General features: G+C 46.4%; 1 protein-coding gene across 1 annotated transcript in view; it reads right to left on the bottom strand.

Annotated features, from left to right (window-relative positions):
- Window positions 1–4,273: 4,273 nt before the first annotated feature.
- The window catches only part of SAC9 (sacI homology domain-containing protein / WW domain-containing protein), an 82,568-nt gene continuing 61,288 nt past the window's right edge, over window positions 4,274–25,553 (bottom strand). Inside the window, exons 5-12 of the mRNA XM_086514792.1 lie at window positions 24,538–24,708; window positions 24,210–24,452; window positions 23,659–24,117; window positions 7,190–7,912; window positions 6,777–6,974; window positions 6,258–6,704; window positions 5,696–5,926; window positions 4,274–4,794 (exon numbers count right to left, since the gene is read on the bottom strand). Coding sequence (XP_086370918.1) covers window positions 4,513–4,794; window positions 5,696–5,926; window positions 6,258–6,704; window positions 6,777–6,974; window positions 7,190–7,912; window positions 23,659–24,117; window positions 24,210–24,452; window positions 24,538–24,708 — 2,754 coding nt within the window. The 3' untranslated portion in view covers window positions 4,274–4,512. The remainder of the gene's footprint in view (window positions 4,795–5,695; window positions 5,927–6,257; window positions 6,705–6,776; window positions 6,975–7,189; window positions 7,913–23,658; window positions 24,118–24,209; window positions 24,453–24,537; window positions 24,709–25,553) is intronic.

Below are 25,553 nucleotides of genomic sequence, written 5' to 3'. Positions count from 1 at the left end.
TGACCATGGGATGAGGGTTGGATGGCCAATGACAACACTACCAATGTTGTTTGCAGTTTTTTTTAATGGTATAGTTGTGGATTGTGGTGTCCTTAGTAGGGATCCATGAGGGTTGGTTTACAATATGCTTAGGTCCATGTTAGATGCAAGCACCAAAATGGACCCTGAACAAAGCAATTTGTGTGCCTTTTGTCACACTGGATGCACATAATTAAAGTCAAAATATATCATTTTTCAACCAACATGGATAAAATGTGTGTGGCAGAGGAATGTTGCTAGATTTTCATGGCCCATTGACAACCATAAAATAGTAGGTCTATGCAATGTGTTGAAAAGTATAAAGCTATGTGTGACTCTATAAAATTTCCTATGTATAGAGCCCCTTACATTGTTTCTAATAAGTAGAGGGCCTTTTAAAGTAAAAGGGCTTCTCATGTGTTGTGTGCTCCCATCTACCAATTTGCAACCAATTAGTGATCCTTGCTATTGGCTGATTATGCACAATACCCAATCAGATTGTGGTTGAAAATTCTACTCCTCTATCTACACCCAATCGATAGTGTAGTGATGGAAAACAATACTCTCTCTCTCTCTCTCTCTCTCTCTCTCTCTCTCTCTCTCTGTGGTAGCATGTGTCTCTATTACTTCTTTGACAAGAGGGAAAAGATAGTGCTATTGAGATACACTCTTTGTCTTTTCCGCATATACTTTTTCTTTGCATTCATATATTGGTGTAAGATGTCTTCTCACAACCTTCATCCCCATTTGCAACCAAGCTAGCTTTGTTTATGCATTCTTATATAACCCAATGCAATCATCTATGATTGCATCTTAAGAGGATGTGGAATCTAGCAAGATGTTGATAAAAACAAATAATTACATGATGAGGTTCTTAGTCTTGGTCTCTTGAAAGAAAATGACATCATTCTTGGGATTGCTTTCTCAATGCCAAGGTTGTAGGATACATACATATAATTGTGAAAATGGTTAACTTCACACACACTTGCAAGTTGGTCATGCTCATAAAGTGTAATGTATTTTGGACTACTTCAATGTTATTTCTTGGACGCACTTATGTGCAGGGTATGTACAACATGGACATGATAGAGAAGCTATGTGTTGATGCAAAACGAGGGCCCATATATGACGATTGCATCATTTGTGAACCTATGCAAGATGTGATTATTGGTTAGCATCAATGCTTTTGTCCACATGTATGTCAGTGTTTGTTGAGTTCCCTACTTGCATTGTGGTCTCTTGAAATGCAATGTTCGAATGACTTGCCCAATAAGGGCAAGGATAAGCAACATTGCATGAATATATATTCATGCTTAGGAAACATGCTTTTCGGTATGTATGCACTTTGTAGTGTATCTTGGAGTGCTATCTATTGATGATATTCGTTTTTAAATGGCACGACAAGCTTTCTATTGTAACCTCATTAAAATATGATGAGGGTTGTTTACATATGATAGTATGCTTGCATCTTAATGACATGTGTGGCATTATGAAAGAATTGAGAAAAGACTATCGTGGCATTATGAAAGAACTAAGAAAATACTGTTGTGTTGTTGTGTTAAGTGAGAACAATTAAGAGAAAAATTTTATGTTATTTTTGTTCAAACCAAACGAACAAGAGAGAGTGAACGTCTTTTTTTTTTGTTCAAACAAAATGACTCACAAGGAAAGATAGAGAGGCAAACCTCTACAATCCACACTATGGCATCAAATATATCCAATACCTAACCCAACACATATTTGACAGATGAAGGGTTTAGTAAAATGACGTCTTCATGATCAATTACTTCAAAAAAATTGTTTTAGAAAAAATCCAATGGCACCTCATAAGACTAATGTATTCCTTTTCAAAGAATAAAGTAATGTTGAGCATCCTCTTCCACTGTGTGTGTGTGTGTGTGTGTGTGTGTGTGTGTGTGTGTGTGAGAGAGAGAGAGAGAGAGAGAGAGAGAGAGAGATGAATTCATACATTAGATTTTGGATAACACAACATGCCTTTTTTGTGCAACTTCAAGGGCAAGGTTTGTGGAATTGCATTTGGCATACTCCATTTTTATATCAAATTGTTATAGTTTATACACCAAGTTCATGGTGATTATACAACCTATCTACAAACCCTAAAAGCATTGGTTCATTCTAAGAGCTTTAGGTTGTAGCTTTATACTTTAACCATGAAATAAAAACGAGTTAAAACACATGGCTAGCTCTTCATTGGGTTATCTTTTGAGAGTTTCTAAAGGTTTCACTATTGATAGTTAGATGGAGTATTGTATCAGAGCTTGGAGGATGATCTAATTTGATAAAGAAGCATTAAAGATAATATAATTGACACTTCATTGTGTATGCATAAAGAATGTTTTCACCTTGAGTAAGGGAGAGGGAGAAGAGGGCTACCAAAATTGGACCTTGATAAGAGTAACTTTCTTTTCCATTCGGGTTACATTATAGATCCTTCCTAGAAATGCAATTTCTAGATGCAACACTCTCAAACCACAAGATCTTTTGAGTGTTGTCAATGCATTAAGCAAATTGAATTTTTAAAAAAAAGGAAAGGTAAGTATCTACAAAACATTAGCAAGCATCTCTACTTTAGCTGTAGAAAATGTGAAACAATCAAACCAACATCTTTAACAATTTGCTCCAATCAACCATACTGCCACCTTTCACCTCAAGCTTATCAATGCACCTCTTCAAACTTTGTGTTCTAGCTTGGTCTTTGACTTACTGTACATAAAAGCACGTCGTAAAGTCTTGCAATAATGGCTATGTAATTGTGATTGATCCCATTGTGGTGAAAGCAATCACAACCGTATCATGAGCACCTTTGGTGTTTTTTATTATTTACTTTTTCCATCGGGCACTACAAGTCTTGCAAAACTAGCTGAACCACACACTTCACTATGTACAACATTACCAAACCTTGCCTCATTTTGAACACATACTCTTACAAAACTTTTGCAACATTCACTAGAAATTGCATAAAGAATGATCGGGGATCTAAACAACCAGCTTTTCTTTTCCAAAAACTTGCAGAAATCTTAGTGAAAAGCAAACCAAAACACTTGCTTCTTAAAGAGAGAGTAGAGAGTATTCATATAGCAAAGATGAAAGTAGTTTTAAATAAAACAGGCTTTCAAAAGTTACTAATCCTACACCTGTTACAAGCAACGTGTGCGCAAAGACTGGACCACCCTATTCTCCAAAGAGGGAGAAGAAAACAAAGAGCAAAAATTGCTAGAAAATCCAAAACTACTAGAGAGAAGGAAATTGCTGGAAAATTGAAAGTGAAGCACGGTTTTCTTCATCTGCAAGTAGAAACTTGGAACAAAAAATTGCACCTCTCTTTCACTGTTTAGGGGCATAAAGGACTTTGAAAGGAAGTAAGACTCAAGTCAGTTGATATGATTTTTCTCGGAAAGTTGCCTAATCTTTTTATAATTGTTTTAGAGAAAGCTATTCGAGAATGCAACATTATTCCCGCTGTTCACAAACGCAACCTAGTTTCACAAAGTACCATCCACATTTATGGGAACTATTGGATTCAGCTCAGGATATCAATGGCTCAAAAAGAAACCTTGCCTCTCAGCTTTCATCCCACAGGATTCTATTCTTCTATTGGGGATTACTTGTAACTCGTTAGTCAACGATGAAACAAACAGAGCTCCTCAGATGAAGGATGCCTCACTGATCACATCATAGTTGAAAATCTACAGATTACCAGAAAACTCAGCAACTATACAAAAGACGGGTTTACTGTATTTTTTACCGACTAAAATTGCAAAACCTGTCTAGATTCCGAGCTTGTCTTGAAGGAAACTGGCAAAATTTTACAAATTTTAGTGTAATTACTGCCAATGCTTCAAATTTTGACCCAAAAACTGGCTGAACTTGAAGCTTTTTATGTGATTAGCAAGCCCTGCTTAACACTGAAGTATCCTAACACAATGGATGAAGGGATTATCAGTCTCAAAGATCAGTGTAGGGAGGGCCGCATGGCCTGGAATATAACGCTGCCGGCACCCTCAGCCTGTTGTAAACTGAAACTCCTCTTCAACAGCAAAGGAAAGAAAGACTCGATTGCAAATGACATCACTAACATCCAATTTTACTCTCTATGGTAGTGCTCTGCATATCATCCTTTGCAAAGGAAGAGTTCGAATGTTATTAGACCAAAAATCCTTGCTTGGAACTTTTCGAAATCGAGTCGCAGAGCGTTGCCATAACCGTCAAAAAACATTTTGATGACTGATTACACTTACCAGCCAAACCTTCTAAAGACTGCTTTATTTGTTAAAGTTTTCATGCTCATATACTACAAGATAATTCTCATCCTCCAGACACAAATATACGAAAGTTTCCGTGTAGCAACCAGGCATACCATTCAAGCCTTGGTTTAGAGTTCATAGAATGGAGCTGAATAGAGCTACAAAAAGTTACCCTAACTTTACATCCTCTGTTTCTTTGTACCCAAGCATACATGTTACAGGTTGCCCATCATACAGCAGACAAAAGAGCCCACTTTCCCATTTCTGATATCGAAGCGTACCGGTAAACTTTGATCTTATTTGCTAATGAAAGGCCACTGGCAATGGACAATTCTTTCACAGGCCCATCATTTTGCTGCTCGGATTTTTCATCACTGAATGCAGTTATATCACCAAGTAACTCAAAGGTGAGCTCCCTTGCTTGGATTGGTGTTCCAAAGTCAAAATATAAAGGCGTTGCAGCTTGAGTGATGGGCACAGAAAAAGACATATGTACAGGTGGGCGTTCCTCCTGTACACGGAAGATCCGCTAGTAAGAACCGTCCACTTGACAAAACATTTGTATAATTAGTCTGCCTTTATAAAGCATTAAATATTGCATGAGCCTAAGCGCGCGCGCGCCTGTGTGTGTGTGTGTGTGTGAGAGAGAGAGAGAGAGAGAGAGAGAGAGAAATGAAATGTTATATTAACGTCTTCAAAAGGTCATAATGACCTATGAGACCCGAAAGTTACGAAGTGGTGGATCTGATACAAAGTCAGAGTAACAAAATAACCTAACAACAGTACAAAACAAAGATATATACTATGGGGTCCTAAGTTGATCGATGTGAACCAAGCAAAAGACCAAGCAAAAAATGAGAGAGAGAGAGAGAGAGAGAGAGAGAGAGAGAGAGAGAGAGAGAGAGAGAGAGAGAGAGAGAGAGAGAGAGAGAGAGAGAGAGAGAGAATTCGGCATTGTGGTTTTCGCTACATCACCTGAGGTGGACTGAGGTTTGGGCAGATTTTGTGTAGGCTTATTACAAGCCAGATAGCTACATTTCACTACCTGATTAGAGTATCTTTATCCCTAGATGTATCCTTTGGTTTGTTACCCCATGATCTCATTGTATATCCTTCCGTTTTTCCCAGATCTCTTGCCCACTGTTTTGGATTCTTCAAGAGTTTTCTACGTCAATCACTAAACTTCAGCTTGGATTTGGATTACCTCTCCCTCCAAAATCATGAGGTTTACTTTGATTGCTTCCAAGTTTCAAACTTTTGCTAATGATTTGATATTCCTCATGGCTTTTCCTCATTTGGGGTTTCTCATCAACAGTAAACTACATCTTTTACTTAAAAAAGTGTTAGATATGCCCATAGCACGCGTGCGTAGAGGTCACTAATTGTTAAGGTAAATTTTACAATTTACATACCTGAATGACAGAAACACCAACGAATAGGCTTCCAGGATTGACAAGAAGACCTTCCACAGTATCGAGAATGACGTCCAAAGAGCTTTTGGATTTTGCTGGAATAAATCTCAAGGTATTCTTTATAGTATATAAGGACTCCAAACGAAAGCCAGCAATGCTGGGGGAAGATGGTGAGAAAGCTTGGACAACTACTCGGTCATTTTCCTTGTATGCCTCTGCCTCAACTTGAACCTGCTTCAAATAGGATAATGTCTGATCATGAGAGATATTCCACCTTGCACAGTTTGCACTACATACTTAATATTACACCTTGCACTCCATATTTGTTATTGAAAATGTACACAATTGACACACACGTTTTACTATCATAAATCAAGTCAAAAGTTGTACAGTGTGTGCTTGGTGTGATGGTTCTTTCAACCTATATTCTTTTGAAAGGCTCTTAGCGGCCTAGGTTTCTGTACATGCAGAGGCGTGCCTACCATTTGAGATGAACAGTAAATCTAGGAGACATGAATTATTTCCCTTGATAACGAGTTTTCTGAACCAGAGAAACAAATACCTTGAAGCGGCCAGTTAAAACAGGTTGTTCAAGCATGTTCCTCCAAGCTTGCTTCATAGGGACGAGACTTGTCAGTGAAGGATCTGGAATGTCTTGAAGTTGCTTACCCACAACTAAAATCCTTCTTGCATGAATGCAAGGGGGTTCTGTATCACTTCCAAACGACCTCTGCTTAACGACAGTGGATGTGCCCATGTTCAAAAGGTCGAACTTTGAATCAAGTGACGACTTCAAAGGGCCCTGAAGTGTCAGCTTCAGCCATAGGATGCGGCATTTTTTATAATTATTAAACTGAAGACGAAGAGCACGCAAGGGTTGCCCTTCATTTTGTCCTGGAGGTTCCTGTCCAAAAAGGTGAGGGGCTGCTGCAACCTCATCCTTAAGATCCCACTTTCCAATTAAGGTACGATCTGTTTCTGTAATCCAGTTGCCAGACCATATCTCCAACTACACACAAAATAAGAACATGAGCGCGATTGGTGAAAGATCATAAAATCAAACTACTTGCATGGGTATTACATTAGGTATGTCGTGTAAAGTGTATCCACAAGAGCTGACGAGCAGCACCAGACCAGAGACAGCGGATGGAGTTGAGAGAACAACAGTCAGCATCACACTCGACACACTGGATGGTACCCTCCAATAAGCACTTTGAGATCCTAAAAAGGGGTTAGCAAGCAAGGATAGTGGCGATTCTGAATCCTCTACTGTATCAACCTGCATGACAAAAGAGACCCTGGTTATTGCTGTAAGCAGTGTGTGCGTGTGTGTGCGCTTGCGTGCATGTGTGTGTGAGAAAAGGAGTGAGAAAGGGGCAGCACATACAATCCACTAGTGGAACTTAATGTTCGTGCAAGGAAAAACCAGTACACATGCACAAAGGCACATACAAACACCTATTTTTATTTTGAGATCTAATTTCTATGACTTACACTTGCTAACAAGCTTGCCTCTGGATACTCCGCTAATGACTTTTCACCCTGAAGAAGGGCCTCCAGCTGCTTCTTTTGAATTCCAAAATCTTGAGGATGCTTGCCTGGTAGAATACTGAAAGCTTCCCCATATATTTCTTTGATAGCCCTCACTGCTGCATTTCTTATCCTGTCTTTTCTTCTTTCAGAACCTAGAGTTTTCAGATGATCCAAAAGGAGGGCATCAAGAATGATCTGAGGACAGCATTTCCTGCATAGACAGTCTTTCCAACTTAACGTCTGAAACACAGGTGTAGTTGTTCCAGCTCCTGCCAGCGCAACCTCCTCCTTACAGACTCTACAAGCAGCACAAGCCTTCCGATGGCAGACTCTGCATGGTGCAAGACCTGTCGCCTGGACATGAATCCTTAACGTGTCACTTCTCCTCTTTCCATGAACTTCACAAACATCACTAGTATCCTTCAGGCTTTCTGGCCCCAGCTCTTCAAGCCCAATTTTGGCTAAATTTTCATCCTCAAGAGCCACCTGATTGATCGCAGCAAGCTGGACTGCAACCTGGGAGATTTGTGCTGAATACAAAGGTGTCAATAGACGATTTGGATCAAGAGAAGCAGGGTCCTTCCCAACAGAACAAAGCATACGATCCCTCGCAGCTGCAGACAGCCCCAGGCCAAATCGAATAATCTCAAGCTCTACAGCCTCTGAGAATTCTAATCGTTTTGCCTGTTAATAAGACAATGAGAAGATTTTATGCAGTGAATCAAATACTCTTCTTTGCCCCCCCCCCCCCCCCCCCCTCTCCCTCTCTCTCTCTCTCTCTCTCTCTCTCTCTCTCTCTCTCTCTCTCTCTCTCTCTCTCTCTCTCTCTCTCTCTCAAAAGTGGGGCTTGTTACCCTTTTGTATTACGTAATCAGAGTTACAGGCGCGAAGGTATTCCATCTGCACGTAGGCACACGGCACACAGAATATGACGGATCTGATAGTGGAAAAAAACCCTGAAATGTTCAAGATCCACAAACCATAGGGGAAAAACTACCAGTGATACAGAGTTACAAAAGATAGGTGAATTTACAAAAGCTAGGAGCAAGGGAGTAAGGGAAGAAAGTAACAGAGAGCTGAAGCAGAAACAGGAGACCGAAAACTCCACCAAAGAATCTCCAAGAGCAAACTCCAAGTCTCCAAGGCCATAAAAACGACGCATCCCAGCAGAATAAGAATCACCACCGCAAATCAACTCTGCAAAAGAAGCTGAAGGTGAGGGTAAACCTCCCATGCTTGCCACCCTCAACGCACTCCAAAACCACCAAGCCTGCTTCCACCGAACATGAAACGAAACAGCAAGAACATACAACAATAGGCAAACAAGCAACCATACACAGACCCCACGCCAAACACGGACAACCACACACATACACAGACGCATGCAACACATGCAGCTACAAGCAATCACACAAAACAGAAAATCATAGACAGACACAACAAGCAGACAGGCAGCAACCAAGCGATCGAAAAGAAACCTGCGAGTGAAAGAAAAGGAAGAAAGCAAGAAAACCGATGCAGGACACAAAGGCAGGTGACAGGAGTGAAGGGAGAAGGGGTGTCAAAGCAAAGGGAGGGGCTGGTGGAGTGTTAGATCAGGCAGTTCGTTGCAGAGGCTGCATCCGTAGCAATTCAGTAGTGCATAGGAGGGTATGGCATGCAGGCACAATGCAACGCAATGGAGGTCGGCGCGACAGATCTGCAGCGAGAGCCTTCTCTCTATCCCAACCCCCCGCCCCTTGGCCAATTGGGGTGGTAGTGGATCATGCTGTCCTACATTTTTCGCTTAGTTTCTCTTACAATATAGCTGCACCATCGCAGGCACCCGGGCCCACTTGCTATACATGGATACCCCTATTGTTGTATGCAGATGAGATTGTGCTTATTTCAGATTCACCTGAGGGGATGCAACGGCATCTTGATGCTGTACATCACATTTGTGTAGGATATTGGTATGTCTGTTAACCTTCTGAAGACCAAGGCTATGGTATTCAATACTTCAGCGCAATGGGATGAGAGATCAACACCCAGTTTTACTTCTGGACAAGACCGAGTGGAGTATACGGATATGTACACTTACCTTGGGGTGGTTTTTAGTGGCCCAATTTTCTCCATGCGGAGAGCGGCAAAGACTAGACTGACTAGAGCACATGCAGCTTTGGGAGGTTTGGAGAGGATGTGTTCATGAGTTCAGTTCCATGAGCCTCGCACCAAGCTATGGATTTTTGATACTCTGGTCACCTCAGCTATGCTATATGGAAAGGAGATATGGGGACCCTCAATAGATCATCATAGTCGTTAGCATAGACGTACATAGGGGTGGCAAGACATGGAGTGTCACAAACTGCTGACGAGTCAAGCCTTCAGGCGCTCACCAGATCTGTTTCCTTCATACACCGCCTGTGGGAACTTCCTAGAGACAGATACGCCCACCTTGCACTTGAGTCCTCTCGACAGTTAGCCAGGCAGGGAGAGTCGAGACACAGCATGTTGGTATGGGGAGAAGACGTCATGGTTCCACACACATGGGTTTAGTATAGACAGATTGCCCCCCTTCCAGTACTCATTGGATGCACCCTCTCTAACTCTCACACAGTCTGAGACCACCAGGCTCATCCGCCACGATCTGACTCAGCTAGACACCAGGAGGACATGGGTACAGCCAGCACAGGAGCTGGGCACGAAGATGGCTTTCTACAGAGAGCATCTTTTCCAGCTTACGACGGACGGTTTTGTGACCTGGCCCAGATACATGGACACCCACTTGTCTCATTGGATACGGTGTGCTATTGGCCAGATACGCACATCTTCACACCAGCTGTGGATCGAGACTGGGAGATACAGCGGAGTGCCAACAGAGGCTACGACATGCACCCTATGTGACATGGAGCCTGAGACAGAGTTACACTACACATGCCACTGCCCCGTCTACTACGAGATACGAGGCCGCTTTCACTGCTTGTTCAGAGAGGGCTTTGGACCAATCTCCAGAGTCATGAGGTACGAGGATCAGAGATGCCTGGGTTTGTTTTTGCTCGAGCTGCGCAGGCACAGAGAGAGCCTGATGAGAGGAGAGGCTAGCCAGTCTCAGAGACACATCACAGACTTCTTTAGAGCAGACATTGGACACCCAGAGGAGCTACTACCACAGCAGATCTTGTCGCCTCACACCAGAGGCACACTGGTCGATCGAGCAACTGAGCTAGGGAGATCCAGACGCCCACCATTGCGGAGGACTACATAGCATCGACGGAGGCTACACCAAAGGATTCGGATCACTTTGGCCAGACATGCACGATGCTCGTTCAGGTTACTGTCCATGGAGGAGATTGATGAGATCCGCCAGCGACCGATGCTGGATTTCTTGTGACTTGTGATTTAGCTATCCCAGCTAGCTGCTTAGTTCACACCTTCCAGTTTAGGATCCCATAGTACTTTTATTTTATCATTTTATCATTTTGTCATTTCATTTTGTTACTTTGACTTTGTATCAGATTCATCACATTGCAACGCTTTGGTCTCATAGGTCATTTTGGCCTTTTGAAGACGTTAATATAACATTTCATCTCATCTCTCTCTCTCTCTCTCTCTCTCTCTCATAGCCAGACACCCAGAATGCTCCTAAGAAGTTTATTTAATACTTTGTATTTCGTTTTTCACATTTATTTTCACACTTTCACACTTTTCACACTTAGTACTTTAGTACTAAGGTACCCAGACATTGTAACAGATTCACCACTTTTCTATCAGTTTGGTCTCATAGGTCATTTTGGCCTTTTGAAGACGTTAATATAACATTTCATTTCATTTCCCTCTCTCTCTCTCTCTCTCTCTCTCTCTCTCTCTCTCTCTTGCTCGCTGCCCTGCCCCCCCGGCGCCTGCTCACGCGCCCTGCCCTGCCCTACTTTGCTCCCGCAACCTCGCGCCCTGCCCTGCTGTGCTCCCGCTCCCGCTCTCTCTCTCCCCTTGCGCTGCCCCGGCCCCCCTCGCGCTGCCTCTGCAACCCCGCCCCCCCCCCCCCCCCCCTCGCGCTCTGCCTGCAGCCCCGCCCTTGCTCACTCCCCGCTCCCCGCTCCCCGACGCGCTGCCCTCTGCTCTTCTACGCGTAGGATGTCCCCCCCCCTTCTTCTACGCGTAGGATGTCCCCCTTTCTTCTACGCGTAGGAAGCCAATTTTTTTATTTCCCCCCCCCCCCCCCCCCCCCCCCCCCCCGCATGCGCATGGGCATCTCGTATTATTGATTGTGTTTTCAGCCATTTTATATTTCATAGACACCACAAAAAAAATCTCTCTCTCTCTCTCTCTCTCTCTCTCTCTATATATATATATATATATATATATATATTCCTACAACGTTAAAATTTTCTTCTTCTTCTTCTCTCTTCTCTCTCTCACAGGATAGTTTCCTACAACATTAAAATTCTCTCTCTCTCTCTCTCTACCATACTGTCCCCCCCCCCCCTCTCTCTCTCTCTCTCTTTTTTTTTGTTGAAAAAATCAGGGCTGTATATTACTAAGTACAATAAAATCCCCAGCGGATGCCAAAATAGCCTATCACGTGGGGTGTACAAGCTGAATGTAAGGGTGAGAGCCACTATAGTGACAACTCGACTAGAACAATCTCATGGTGGTCTATGTGATGAGTGAAGGAGAAACCACCGAGGGGGGGCATAATGCCATGTAATCTGTCCACCTGTAAGTGTGAAGAAGAGTGGCGATCGAGCCCAACGCCGAAGGAAGGCAAATCGACGAGCCTCGGTTGCTCGAGAAGTACCTGAGGAAGAATCCCACTGCCAAGTCAGGGTGTGAATGATGTCCAGCCAAATGGCAGTGAGGGTATCTTGAAGGAGCTGTGGAGCCGAACTGAGAATGTGAAGACAACGGGCTCTCCAAACATTCCATAGTGTAATGCTAGTGATGACTGAAAAAACTTCGTCACGTGTCTGAGGATCCCCCTGCCAAGCAATCTGTGGTAACATAGCCAAAGTCCCTCGCCGATAACCATTCGAGGTAAGCATAATAGCTGGATCTGTGTCTGAGCCCTCGTAGAAAAGATGCGGTCCGGGCATCGGCATCAACCATGAGACAGATCCCCAGGTGAGAAATCCATGCTCAACATCGGCTCTGCTAAGTAAAAAGCAAACTGCTAGCCACACTACATGAGAAGATGAGCATGACCAAAGACAGTGTGCAGGTGACTCAAGTAGTTGCAAAGGACAGCGAGTACATAACGGATCATGACCCATAGTAGCTAGCCACGTCCCAACTGGAAGTCCTGCATGTGCAATCATCCACATGAAAAAAGAAATACGACGAGCCGCATGTAAATCCCAGATGGCTGACCAAAACTGTTGTAGATAGGCATGGGAGAGACCTGAATGTAACCAGAAACGCATACGAGTTGGCTGCTTTGGGTGCTGTCTCATCAATGCTAATCTTCCAATCTTGACAGTGTACTCAAAGAATGATACAGGTGCTTTGGTGGGGTTAGAGTGAGGCCAATGCCACTCTCCTGGGTCCCAATAAAGCTGAGATAGGGCACGACCCTCCCACACCCAAAGCCTCCAAAGTGCAGCATCAGCGGAAGCGAAACGGGGGTCAACACAACGACGCTTCCCGCAGGAGCCAACTACTCGGATGGCCTCCCATCGAGCGCCGGGGTAGACAAGGTGTGGAGAGGTAGTATCATATGTCAATCTAGCATGAATCCCCTGAGAGTAGTCAGTATCAACTCTGAACAGCATGGTGTCTAAACGAACTAATAAGAGAGTGCTCTGAGCAAAGAGACCTTCCCAGCCACTGTGGAGGCATCTGAATCGTGCCTCGCATGACTGCATCCCACTGTGAAGGAACGGCTAAGTCAATCTCAAGCAGTCTGTCTGGCACCCCTCGACCAATGTCATAATGTTCTGCCACAAAATCTGCATCCAGCATACATGTCTCATGAAACAACCGCATAGAGGAAGCAGGGCCGGTGTCCCAAGCAGCCCAATCAATGTGAGTCCTCTCTCCAAGCTGACGGGGTGGATTAACTGAAGAATCAAGAACTGCATCATTCCAAATGAGAGGCTGGCGCTCAATCTCCTCGCGACATGAGGGAGGTGAGCGTATGATAGCCCGTCGCATGGAAACCCACATCTGAAGGAGCGATCGGATGAAGGGTGAGAGAGTGCTGGTGAACAAGGGGGCATCCGTGAAGAGAAAACGATACCCTGTATGCCAAGTATGACCATCTCTAGTGCCGAGGCGAGGAGTCGCTGTGCAAAGAGCGGCCTGAAGAAGCATTTTCCAAGGTTCTTGGCCGGGAAAAAGACCCCGAACAATAAGCTTGGTAAGAAGGGCGCGGCTCTGTAATTCTGGATCAATCATGCCAAGGCCTCCCTCTGACCTAGGCCGAATAATCTGGACCAGCGAACTCGAGCACGAGTATCAGTAGACCCATCTGTGCCACTCCATAAAAAGTTCCGCACTAGTCGACGGAGCTGAGCTATCACACCAGAATGTAGCATCCAACAAGAGGCCGTATACCATACTGTGGCCACAATGACCTGGTTGGCGACCAATGCACGGCCAGCCAACGATAGATGACGTGAAGACCAATGACATAGCTTCCTGCGAATAGACTGTAGTACGGGTGCAAACTGTTACTGTGAGGAAACGTCAAATCCAACCTGAAAGCCCAGATATCTGCATGTCTGACCCGGCTGCAGCCATGTGAAACCATCAGCTACCCCCCAAGTAGGTATGTCATCACTGCCAACCAGTAACCCATAGGATTTATGCCAGTTAATGCGTGCACCACTGGCAATGCAAAAAACCTCAAGGGCCTCTCGCATGGCATCAAGAGCTGGGAGTAAATAGCGCAACATCAGCATAGTGTCATCAGCAAACTCCTGATCGATAAGGTCCGAAGCTGAAGGTACTGGCATGGTCAAGCCACGAAATGCATGACTCTGAGCACGAAGAAAGTTGGACATAGTCTCTCCTACAAACAGATACAGATATGCTACTAGAGGACATCCCTGATGGACTGATCGAGAAAGCTCAAAACTGCGACTGACACGACCACCAATAGTAATAGCACTGCTGGCAATCTTGAAGAAAGCGGAAATGCCTGAGATCCATCTCGAAGGGAAACCCATCTTGGCTAATGATCCTTCGAGAAAGTCCCACTCAACACGATCGTATGCTTTCTCGAAGTCAAGGATGAAAAAAGCGAGAGGTTCAGAAGATGATCTGGCCCACTCTACTACCTCATAAAAAGTGAAGATATTATCCAGTATGCATCGATCCATGACAAAGCCTGTCTGAGAAGTATGAATAATATCTGGTAAGAACGGTCTCAAGCGATGGCTGATCAGTAACGCTAATATCTTATAGACCGAAGGAAGTAGGGTAATAGGTCTCTACTGGCGGAGCTGAGTGGTGTCACCCCCTTTCGGAATAAGAGATATGAGACCTGAACAAAGATCCGGATGCATATATCCTGATGCAAAGATGTCCTGGCAACCGCGAAGCAGTGGTATATGCAATACATCCCAATAAGTCAAGAAGAAAGCTCTAGTGAGGCCATCATCTCCTGGACAGGATGATGGGTCTAGACTCTCGATAGCAGCATGAAGCTCTGCAAGTGTGAAGGGTGCCAACAAGATCTCTGCCATAGTGTCTGTACAACGTTGTTGGGTGTGATGCCAGATCTGCTCTCAAGCAAGTAAAACCTCAGTAGTGCATACATCAGCAGTGAACAATGCCTCAAAATAATCTGCAGACATATCAAGAATAACATTAGGATGCATATGTAGTGTCCCCTGAGCATCGCACAAAGTCCGAAGGGTGGTGCCAGGAGGGCGCTCTTTATGTGTAGCGAAGAAGGCTTTATTCATTTGATCAGCTTTAGCTATCCAATGAGATACTGAAGCATGATGAGTGAACTCAGACCTAGCCTCCTGTACGCGACGAATCTCCTATGTGAGCTCTGTCTGTCTAGCAGCGAGATAAGCATCCTGAGGCCACTCCTCAAGCAAGCGCTGAGTGGAACCAAGAGGTATGTGAAGATCAGACTCGCGTACTCTCAACTGACGATGAATAATAGCAGTCTGATCACGGCAGTAAATACTAGACTGAGTAATGCAGTGAGCAAGGAACTCGCCAGGGGGACCACAATAAGAAGCACCTGTGGACCATAAGTCACGAATCTGCTACTGCAAAACTTCAGTGGTGAGAATACTGTTAGGGATGCGGCAGCCTCGTCTTTGTGCAGAGGATCTAGTGAAGGAGATAAACAATGAGATGGGTAAATGATCCGAAAGGCTGGTCCCTCTCCAAATAGTAGTAAATCCACCTAGAGCTGCTGCCCAAGGGCCAATGTAAAAACGATCAAGTCGCTCTAATAATCTCCCCTGCTGTCTCTGAAACCCCCACAAGTAATGAAGTGTAGCAGGGTGGTGACCAAAAGAGGGTAAGTGCCAGGCGTCAACACCTTGAATAGCTAGAAGAAATCGATCCCAAGCTGGCTGCTCATCAGGAGAAATGGATGATACAACTGGAGGAGTGATGGATCGCCAATCAGAGTCGCTCTCGACGTTGTTGAAGTCGCCGCCAACAACCCAAGAGTCTACAGCAGGTAGAACAGCAGCCAAGGAGGACCAAAAAGTAGCCCTCTCTCGAGGAGTAGTGGGTGCATAGACTGACATAAAACCAATGATAAGAGTCCCGAATCCGAATAGAAACATAGATTGCTCTGCCAGCGACAAGGGTGCCATGCTGCTGAACTGAGGCCAAGTAACGTGGCCCCATTGAGATGCATATGCCGCAACTTTGTCCATGAAGCCCCAGAGCAGGCTCCCAAAAAGTGTGGGCGCCCGAGGGGCATGAGATTACCAAAGGGAGTGGCAATCTTATGCTCTTGTACTAGTAATATATCCACAGTGCCTACTACATGAGCGTGTAAATCTCTGCGAAGTAAAAGCTTATGGGAACCTTTTACCCGAGAAGTCTGTAAACCATTAGCATTCCAAGAAACTACATGTAAATCCATAGTCTGCATGAAAGAATTGGTAGAACATCTGTCTAACTGCGCATCTTCTTGGAGGCAGCTGGGCCATCCAAGGGGTGAGTTTCGGGCGGTAAGAAAGCAACCCGCAAGCCCTCTCTAAAATACGGTGTCTCATTGCACCAACTGCGGACCTCAGCTTGTTTACATTGCATTACCAAAGCTGCAGCTTTGACACCCCAAATGCGCATAGACATAGGAAGCACCACATCTGAGGATACATGAATGACCATAGGCAATGAATAGCAAGCATAAACATCACTCCACTCCATAGCACCAATACATGAACGGAAGCGTGGAGACAATACATCCGGAGCGGAAGTAGACAACCATAAATGAAGCTGAGCCATAGTTTGAGCATGCACAAAATGTAGAACCTGATCCTCGGACCATTCCTGAGCTGCGTGGAATGGAAGGAAAAAGGAATGGGTAGGCTGAGAGCGACTGCCTATTAAAGAGGGAACACAACCTCGCTTGTGATGCATAAGGTAGAGCTGCACCCTCAATGGCCCTTCTGAGTCACCGCACATTTCAGCCCAATGAGTGCCACAGGAAAGAGGGCAAGAGCTGAGAAAACTGCGTGGGACGTAAGTATGAGCGGCTGAGGGAGGGGGAGGACCAGAAGGTGGGGGGGGGGGAGTAAGGGCGAGAGGGAGAGGAGGAAAAGGGAGAGGTAATAGCGGTGAATGATCCATCTGCATGGGAATAGGGACCTCGGGAAGAGGGGAAGGAGCGGGCGGGGGAACGGCAAGTGAAGGAGGAGCTGGTAGCAGAGGTAAGTGATCCTGTGCTGAAGAAGAAGAACGGCGAGGAGAAACAGGGGGTAAGGGGGTGGTGGAAACTTGAGAGGGAGCAGGAGAGGTAACACTGAGGGCTGCATGCATTGTAGGTTGCTGACGAGGACGGAAGGAATGGTTACGACCCACTGTCTGCCATGCAGCCTCAGTAGGAGCTGAAGCGGAGGGAGGAACATGGAGGGTCGAAGCTCGAGGAGCACCTGCAGGCTGCTGAGGTGCTCGAGTAGTAGTAGGAGGAACCGGTTGTTGACGCTGACCACGTGGCTGAGCATGAGTGCCACGAGCTGGCTGTTGTTGCCGCCGATGGCGTGGCAGTGGGGCAATCTCGTGCCAAGTGACCCATCTCGTGACAGCGTAAGCACTGTCCTGGGCGACCAGTGACTACCATTCGGCAAGAGTAGTCTCGATCGCGCACAGCCACAGTAACTGTATCTGGTAATGAAGTATCCCCAAACACCAGGACCTAAATGCGAGGTGGACTAGATGAGAAGATGCACGACCCTGGAACTACTGTGCCAAAATGAGCAGCGATCATCTGAAGAAGATGCTCATCAATGAAATGGAGAGGCATATCCGGAAAGGAGAGCGTCAGAGGGAATCTGGGAATAAGGTGTCGACTGTCAAACTCCTCAGTAGTAAACTCGGGATACCACCTCGTCAAGTATATCATCCTGCGATCAGAGAGTATCAGAGAGCGAGCCAAGAGAGCGGAGGCAGTGGCTGGATCTGAAAGACGTACCATGAATATGCCCATGCCAAGTATTGTAAGCTCCGAGACCCGTCCCTGAGTAGTGCCCAATGCAGTCTGACACCAATCATGGATAGAAGATCTATGTGGAGATTGTCCAATCATCCGGCCAACCAAGGCAAGCTGTGCCAAGTGTTGTATTTTGGAGTCAATGCGTGTCAACAGGTCGCCAGTATAGTCCACGCGACAGGCAAGTGGTGATGGAGCATCGTGTGTAGCACTCGAGACCGGTAGAGCCGCCATGAAGAATGGGCGAGACTCGCAAACGGGAGAAGCAAGACCCGAAATGAAGCTTGGACTCTTTCTCTCTCTCTCTCTTTCTCTCTTTCTCGTGCAGACGGTAGAAAGATGGGCACAGTTAGGGTTTGGGACAATTGGGGTTTTGGGATGTTAGGGTTTAGTGAAATTAGGGTTTCACAAAATTAGGGTTTCGCGCGGCAGCAGCAGGTACACGCAGCAGCCAAGTACGTGCAGGGCAGCCAGCTTCGCGGAATTAGGGTTTCTCAGAATTAGGGTTTCGCGGAATTAGGGCAGCAGGCTGCAGGGGATTCGCGCGACAGCAGGCTGCAGGGCGTTCGCGCGGCAATAGGCTGCAGGGGTTACGCGCGGCAACAGGTTGCAGGGGTCATGCGAGAAAGCAAGCCGCAGGAGTTTTTGTGCGATAGCAGGAGGTTGGACTCTCTCTCTCTCTCTCTCTCTCTCTCTCTCTCTCTCTCTCTCTCTCTCTCTCTCTCTCTCTCTCTCTCTCTCTCTCTCTCGTCTGTACTCTATCGTTGCCCCTCCCTTGCCATACCGCCTCACGCTCCCCCACTCGCCCATCTGCCGCGCCCGCTGCTAGTGTGGGTGCACACGTACGCTTAGTGACTCCTTTGCGGACGGCGATCAAACATGAGGAAGCTGAATGATAAAGCCGACCCCCTAGAGGATGCCATTCAAAAGTGCAAAGAGGAAATGACGGAGATCATTACCAAGATGAACCGCAATCTCTTGGGCACAATAAACATGCTCGAAGGACGCGTGCTGATCCAAGAGAGCAAGATAAGTACGCTGGAAGAGCGAGTCACGACTCAAGAGGAAGAGATTGCGTCACTCAAGAAAGATCTCGCCGAAGCACGATCAAGAAACACACTGAAAGAGGGAGAACTGCAACCCTCAGTAATCGAAGAAATCAACACGATCAAGGAGAAAGTACGGGCAATCAAAGAGGGAGAAGAGCAACACAAAGAAATGACGACCTCTTGGGTGGATGTTCTTACCAAAACTCAACAGAAGGCGGATGAAGCCGAGAAATGGATCAAGGTGGCCAAGAAAGGAAAAGGCAAGGAGATAACGCCCACGTCCACACCCACTATCATCAATCAGACACTAGAGGAGGAGCAAAGAAGACGGGTGAGCGCTTTACATGTGAGAATTTGCGGTCTTAAAGACAAAGGCAATGTGGACGAAGAAGTAAAAGAACTCACAGCCTTGATGGGGGTTCATGAGCCGACGCACACAAGGGCATGGAGAGTGGGCAACATAAAGAAAAATGGAAGCAGTGGAGAAACCTCAATAGAAAGAGTACTCATCCTCCATTTTCCCTCCATGGAAGTGAAGAAGTCCTTCTTGAAGAAAAAGACCAACTCTTAAAGAGACTGGCATCTTTCTCGGGGATGATCTCACCCTCTCGCAGATCGCTCATATGCAGGAAGTAATGCCGGAGATTAGAGCGGCAAGGGGAAAAGGCAAGATTGCCTTTTACCGAGATGGAAAAATGGTAATACTAGAGCGACGCTCCACATGACGGTGCGAGACTTATGGGACCACACTCAAAGTGGCTGCCTAGAACTGTAATGGATCTATGCGTCTTGATGTGGGTGCTTTTGAGGATAGCTTTACGGGAAGAGACATCATCTTTTACTCTGAGACACACCAGGCCCCTGGGCAATACATGCCTCACATCAGTGGATACAGGTGGGAGACAGCTTACAGACAGGAGACACGCTCAGAGCACAAGGGGTGGGGCTCGGGGGGAGTGGCAATGTTATTTAGAGAGGATCTGCAGCCACTGATACATATAGCCCGTAGGGATGAGCAGGCTAGATACATGTGGGTGAGATTGAAAGCAGAGACAGACAGATATCTCTACCTAGCTATTTGCTACTTTCCCCCGAGTACATCAGTTTATGCATCACCCAGAGGACAGTCCCCTTTCTCTATTTTGGATGATGACATATGGGAGTTCTCTAGGGATGGTGACATTATCATCCTAGGGGACTTCAATGCTAGGATTGCCCATCACCAGGCAGTGTTTTATGATACTTCAGAGGAGATGCTAAGAGAGCTAGATGTTGTAGAGACGGGCCTGTCCAGACTATCACACGATGTGGAATGTACTGAGTATGGGCGACACCTGATAGACATGGGCACTGCACATGGATTGGCCATCTTGAATGGCCTACAGAAATTTCCTGCTTCGGGAGGTTTTACATGCTTCCCACACAGACATGGAGCCAGCACAGTGGACTATGTCATGGCACAGCCGAATCTCTAGTATCCAGGATCTCACAGTTGAGCCCAGACCGATCCGGGTGGCAGTGGATCATGCTCTGGTGTCGATGACCATCTCCTTCCAGTTCAGTGTAGCACACAAGCCACGGGTAGCAGCCCCTACTCGCTACACATTCACACGGGAGACGGATTCTGTATACATGGACGGAATCTACAGACGCCTATGCACTGAGGACCCGACGCAACCTCTGGAAGAGCTAACTACTATACTGACACGGACATTACATGAGGCAGCAGCAGAAGCATACCCACACACCCAGCCTGAGCAGAGCCGCCGATCAAGGAGCATGCCTCAGAACAGCTGGTACGATTAGGAGTGCCGCCAGACTAGAGCCAGACTTCAAAGGGAGGTGCTGTTGGGGGACGTCACTCACAGACAGTCACAGATTGACTTCCGACGCCTGGTGCGGCGGAAGAAGAGGGCTCTTTTGGCTCGACTCGAGCATGATCTATATCAGCTATTCTTGAGTCAGGACTCGCGTGAGGCGTGGCGGCTCTTTCATGAGCAATCCCCCCCCCCGCTATTTCCTCCATAGAGACCTGGGGGCAGTACGCGTCATCTTTGTACACAGTACCTGGACAACCGGCCCTCCCCAACCCCCCCGATCCATGCCCACACGAATGTGTCTTTTTCACTGCTGAGATGGTGAAGAAAGCTATTGACAGGATGAAGACTGGGAGAGCATATGATCATGATGGCCTAGTCGCTGAGCATTTCATGCATACCAAAGACCTACTAGCAGAGCTTCTAGCAGTTATGTTTAACCGGGCCATGTGTGAGGGCCTACCAGACTCTTGGAGCCTATCTACGATCGTACCTATCTTCAAATCAGGAGACCCCATGGAGCCTAGGAATTATCGCACTATTATGACTGGGCACACACTGGCACGGTTGTATGCATCCATTCTTGAGCAACAGCTGAGTAGATGGGCAGAGAGGGAAGGAATGCGTGCAACTGGGCAGGCAGGGTTCAGGAGAGGCTTCTCTACTCTTGACCATATCTTGACACTCAGGGCCATCATCGAGGAAGGCAGCTCTCATGGGAGACGGATCTATTGTAGCTTTGTGGACTTCCGCAAAGCTTTTGACACAGTACCCAAAGCTAGATTGATGCGCAGATTACAGGAAATGGGAGTACCCACAAAGCTCACTTGGGGGATCATGGCATTGTACAGATCAGTAGTAGGGCATGTACGCACCCCGGAGGGACTTTCTACACCGGTCCACTCCACTATTGAGGTGAAGCAGGGCTGCCCGCTCTCTCCTACTCTTTTCGGTATGTATGTGGATGAGGTTTCCGACTACATTGAGAGCGATGGGGATAGAGGTGCACAGTTGGCAGGGACATGGATTCCACTTTTGTTATATGCTGATGATATAGTGTTGATCTCCGAATCCCCAGAGGGAATGCAACGTCAATTGGATGCTTTGCATACGTTTGCCCACGAAAGTGGTTTGTCTGTCAACCTTGGTAAAACCAAGGTTATGGTGTTTAATACCACCCCACAGTGGATCAGGAGGTCAGCACCTACATTCACATACGGCCAGGAGATTGTGGAGTACACAGACGCTTACACTTACCTTGGAGTGGTTTTTAGCGGACCTGCATTCTCACTTAGAAGAGCAGCAGAGACCAGACTTACAGAGCCCATGTAGCATTGGGTAGATTGGAGAGGATGTGTTCGCAGGTTCAGTTTTAGGAGCCCCGGACGAAGCTCTGGCTCTTTGACACCTTGGTGGCTTCAGCACTACTCTATGGAACCGAGATATGGGGACCTTCACTGGATCACCACGGGAGGCCGGGTCGCTCTGACGGATGGGGGAACATGGAGAAACCTCTCGTCTCTATGATCTCGCGGCTCATTAGAGCCAAGGCATCAGTACCACGGGCCATTATCCGAGCAGAGCTAGCGGCCCCCCCACTTGTGGTGGAGGCGCTCACCAGATCAGTCTCCTTCATAAACCGCACATGGGCACTTCCTAGAGACAGATATGCTCGCATAGCACTTGAATCCTCTCGACAGCTAGCCATACAAGGAGATACAACATGCTGTTATGGGGAGATGACATCATGGTTTCAGGCACATGGGTTCAGCATAGACAGGCTGCCACCATTGCAGTACTCATTGGATGCACCATCTCTCACTCTTACACAGTCAGAGATCACCAAGCTCATCCGCCAAGACCTGACCCAGCTAGACACCAAGAGGACATGGATACAACCAGCACAGGAATTGGGCACGAAGATGGCTTTCTACAGAGACCACGTCCTCCAGCTTACGGAAGATGGTTTTGTGGCGAGACCCAGATACATGGATACCCACTTGTTTCATGGGATACGATGTGCTATTGGCTAGTTACGCACATCTTCTCACCAGTTGCGGATTGAGACTAGGAGATACAACGGAGTACCAACAGAGGACAGGACATGCCCCTTATGTAACATGGAACCTGAGAAAGAGCTACACTATACATGCCGCTGCCCCGTCTACTACGAGATACGAGGCCGCTTCCATTGCTTGTTCAGAGAGGGTTTTGGACTGCTCTCAAGAGTCATGGGATACGAAGATTAGAGATGCCTGGGTTTGTTCTTGCTCGAGCTGCGCAGACACAGAGATAGCCTGATGAATGGCGAGGCTAGCCACTCTCAAAGACGGATCACAGACTTCTTCAGAGCAGACACGGGACAACCGCAAGAGCCACTCCCACGGCAGAGCTGCCCCCCGTCTCACACCAGAGGCACACTGATTGACCGAGCGATTGAACTGGGGAAATCCAGGCGCCCGCGACTGCGAAGAACTACACAGCATGGACGAAGGCTACGACAGAAAATTCGGAGCACGCTAGCCAGGCATACACGACGCCCGGTCAAACTACTTACCATGGAGGAAATTGATGAGATTCGCCAACGACCGATGCTAGATCTCTTGTGATTCAGCTATCCCAACAAGCCGCCCATTATTCTGCTTAGTTTTTTGCTTGACTCACATAGTATATATCTTTGTTTTGTACTGTTGTTAGGTTATTTTGTTACTCTGACTTTGTATCAGATCCACCACTTTGTAACTTTCGGGTCTCATAGGTCATTGTGGCCTTTTGAAGACGTTAATATAACATTTCATTTCACTTCTCTCTCTCTCTCTCTCTCTCTCTCTCTCTCTCTCTCTCTCTCTCTCTCTCTCTCTCTCTCTCTCTGTGTGTGTGTGTGTGTGTGTGTGTGTGTGTGCATACATAATCAGACTTGTAAGTCGTTGTCCCCTTGAAAATAAACGGAGTGCATACCATGTTAGTGCCACAAAAACTCTTAAGGCATTCCACATATTCATCTGAGGCTGTCTTTACTTCTACATTGTTCCCAACATCATCAATCCGTCGTAAAGGATCTTCAAACGTGTCTAATGAATCTGTTGTATCAGACAACAGTAAATCCCAGCTCTGCGATGTCGTCATTGATGGTGTGCCGTTCCAGCTTACTGCGTCAAATGCAGTAGTCTGTGTTGAGAAGTCCCCAGTCAACAAGTCCAATCCATGTCCAATGGTGCCAGAACTTGCAAAAGGATCCTCCATTCCATTTGGCTGTTTGTCGAGTTCTCCATGCACCACATTTTCTGAGACCAAGAAAGGATTTTTACTTTGACTTTGTTCGGCTTGTTTTACAGACCCAGTTGCAAAAGCTTCTGCCCAAGGATCATCCTTAGACAAAAAGTTTTCCCACGGAAGAGAGAAGCCAAGAACTTCTATCTGCATACGGACAACTTGTCATGACACTGAAAGATCAACAAGAACTTTCTAAACAATCACTACATACATCATCCAAATGGACCAGAAATTACCTCGCCAAGTGTCATTGCAGTCTCTCCTGGCAATGCTGGGTAGAAAGTAATAGCCAAAATCCTTGTCAGAAAGTCGATGTCACCTTCTTGCTCCTCAAACTCATACAGCCAAGGAAATTGATTATCTTTTCCTCTTACTCGCCCTGACCCAGCACCTGTAATAGCAGCATCTTCAGAATTGACTACACCAGGAAGAAAATACAGCAGTCTGGTACCATTTGCACATCGTGGTATAGTGGCACCCTGCAAGTCATCTTTACAGGATAAAATTAGGCTCACGATAGACAGTTGCAACATAATGACATCCAAGAAAGTGATCTCACCCGACCTCTATAACCAGTTTCAAGCTGTCAATATATCGTCCTGCTCTGACATCGAATGAAGCAGGAGAAGTGTCATCACTTAATCCATGAGCGATAGTGAGCAGAAGTTGACAGATATGGCAGGCTTTACTCAAAAAAATAAAGACCTCCACGATCTCAGCCGTAACTGGACAGACCTACCCAAAACAGTCAAAAACTTAGCTCCATAATTACAGAAAAATGAATAAGCACTGAAGCACCATGCCCATCATCTCTCTCTCTCTCCCTCTCTCTCTGTGAGCAGGACGTGGGTGAGCAGGTCTGTGGCGGGCTGAAGCTCTGTGGCGGGCAAGTCTGGCGCGAGGCTGAAGCTCTGTGGCGGGCAGGTCTGGCGCGAGGCTGAAGGTCTGTGGCGGGCTGAGCGCGAGGCTGTGACAGGTTTCATGCGTTAGGGACAAGCAGCACAGTGACTCTCTCTCTCTACACACTCAGTTCGAGCAGTGTGCAACATTCTGTGGGCAACGTGCAACATTCCACAGGGCAGCGCTGCCTGTGCATTAGGGTTTTGGGCGAGAGAGGTGGAGCAAGTAGGAGCTCGCGTGAAGGGTAGGCAGCAGAAGAAGTCCTACGCGTAGCATGTCCTAGCAACCCTACGTGTAGCAAGTCCCAGCATACGCACGCCCTTCACCTACGCGTAGGAAGTCCCAGCCTTAGAGAAAATTTTAAGCCTTAAGGTAAAAAGCCTTAAGATAAAATATTTTAAGTTTGTCCTATTCTCCCTAGTACCCTACCCCACATTTGGGGCTCGGGTTCGATGGATCCGCCTACCGAAGGGGAAGGGCCGGGTGTAGATAGCTACACCACCCCAAAAAAAACAACAGCTCCATTTAAGCCGAGAAACAGAGATACTGTACTATCACCAGGATCATTACGAGTGGGGAAAACGTCCAAGATACATGATGAACTAATGATGGAGAAGGTCAAGATGATGCTCAAATCAGAACTAAACTACATGAGAGATGACATTAGGAAGGAAATGCAC

Source organism: Adiantum capillus-veneris, chromosome 6 (genome assembly GCF_014529385.1).
Source record: "Adiantum capillus-veneris isolate H3 chromosome 6, ASM1452938v2, whole genome shotgun sequence".
Classification (NCBI taxonomy): Eukaryota; Viridiplantae; Streptophyta; class Polypodiopsida; order Polypodiales; family Pteridaceae; genus Adiantum; species Adiantum capillus-veneris.
The sequence above is the reverse complement of the archived record's forward strand: the minus strand, read 5'-3'. Positions and strand labels throughout refer to the sequence as shown.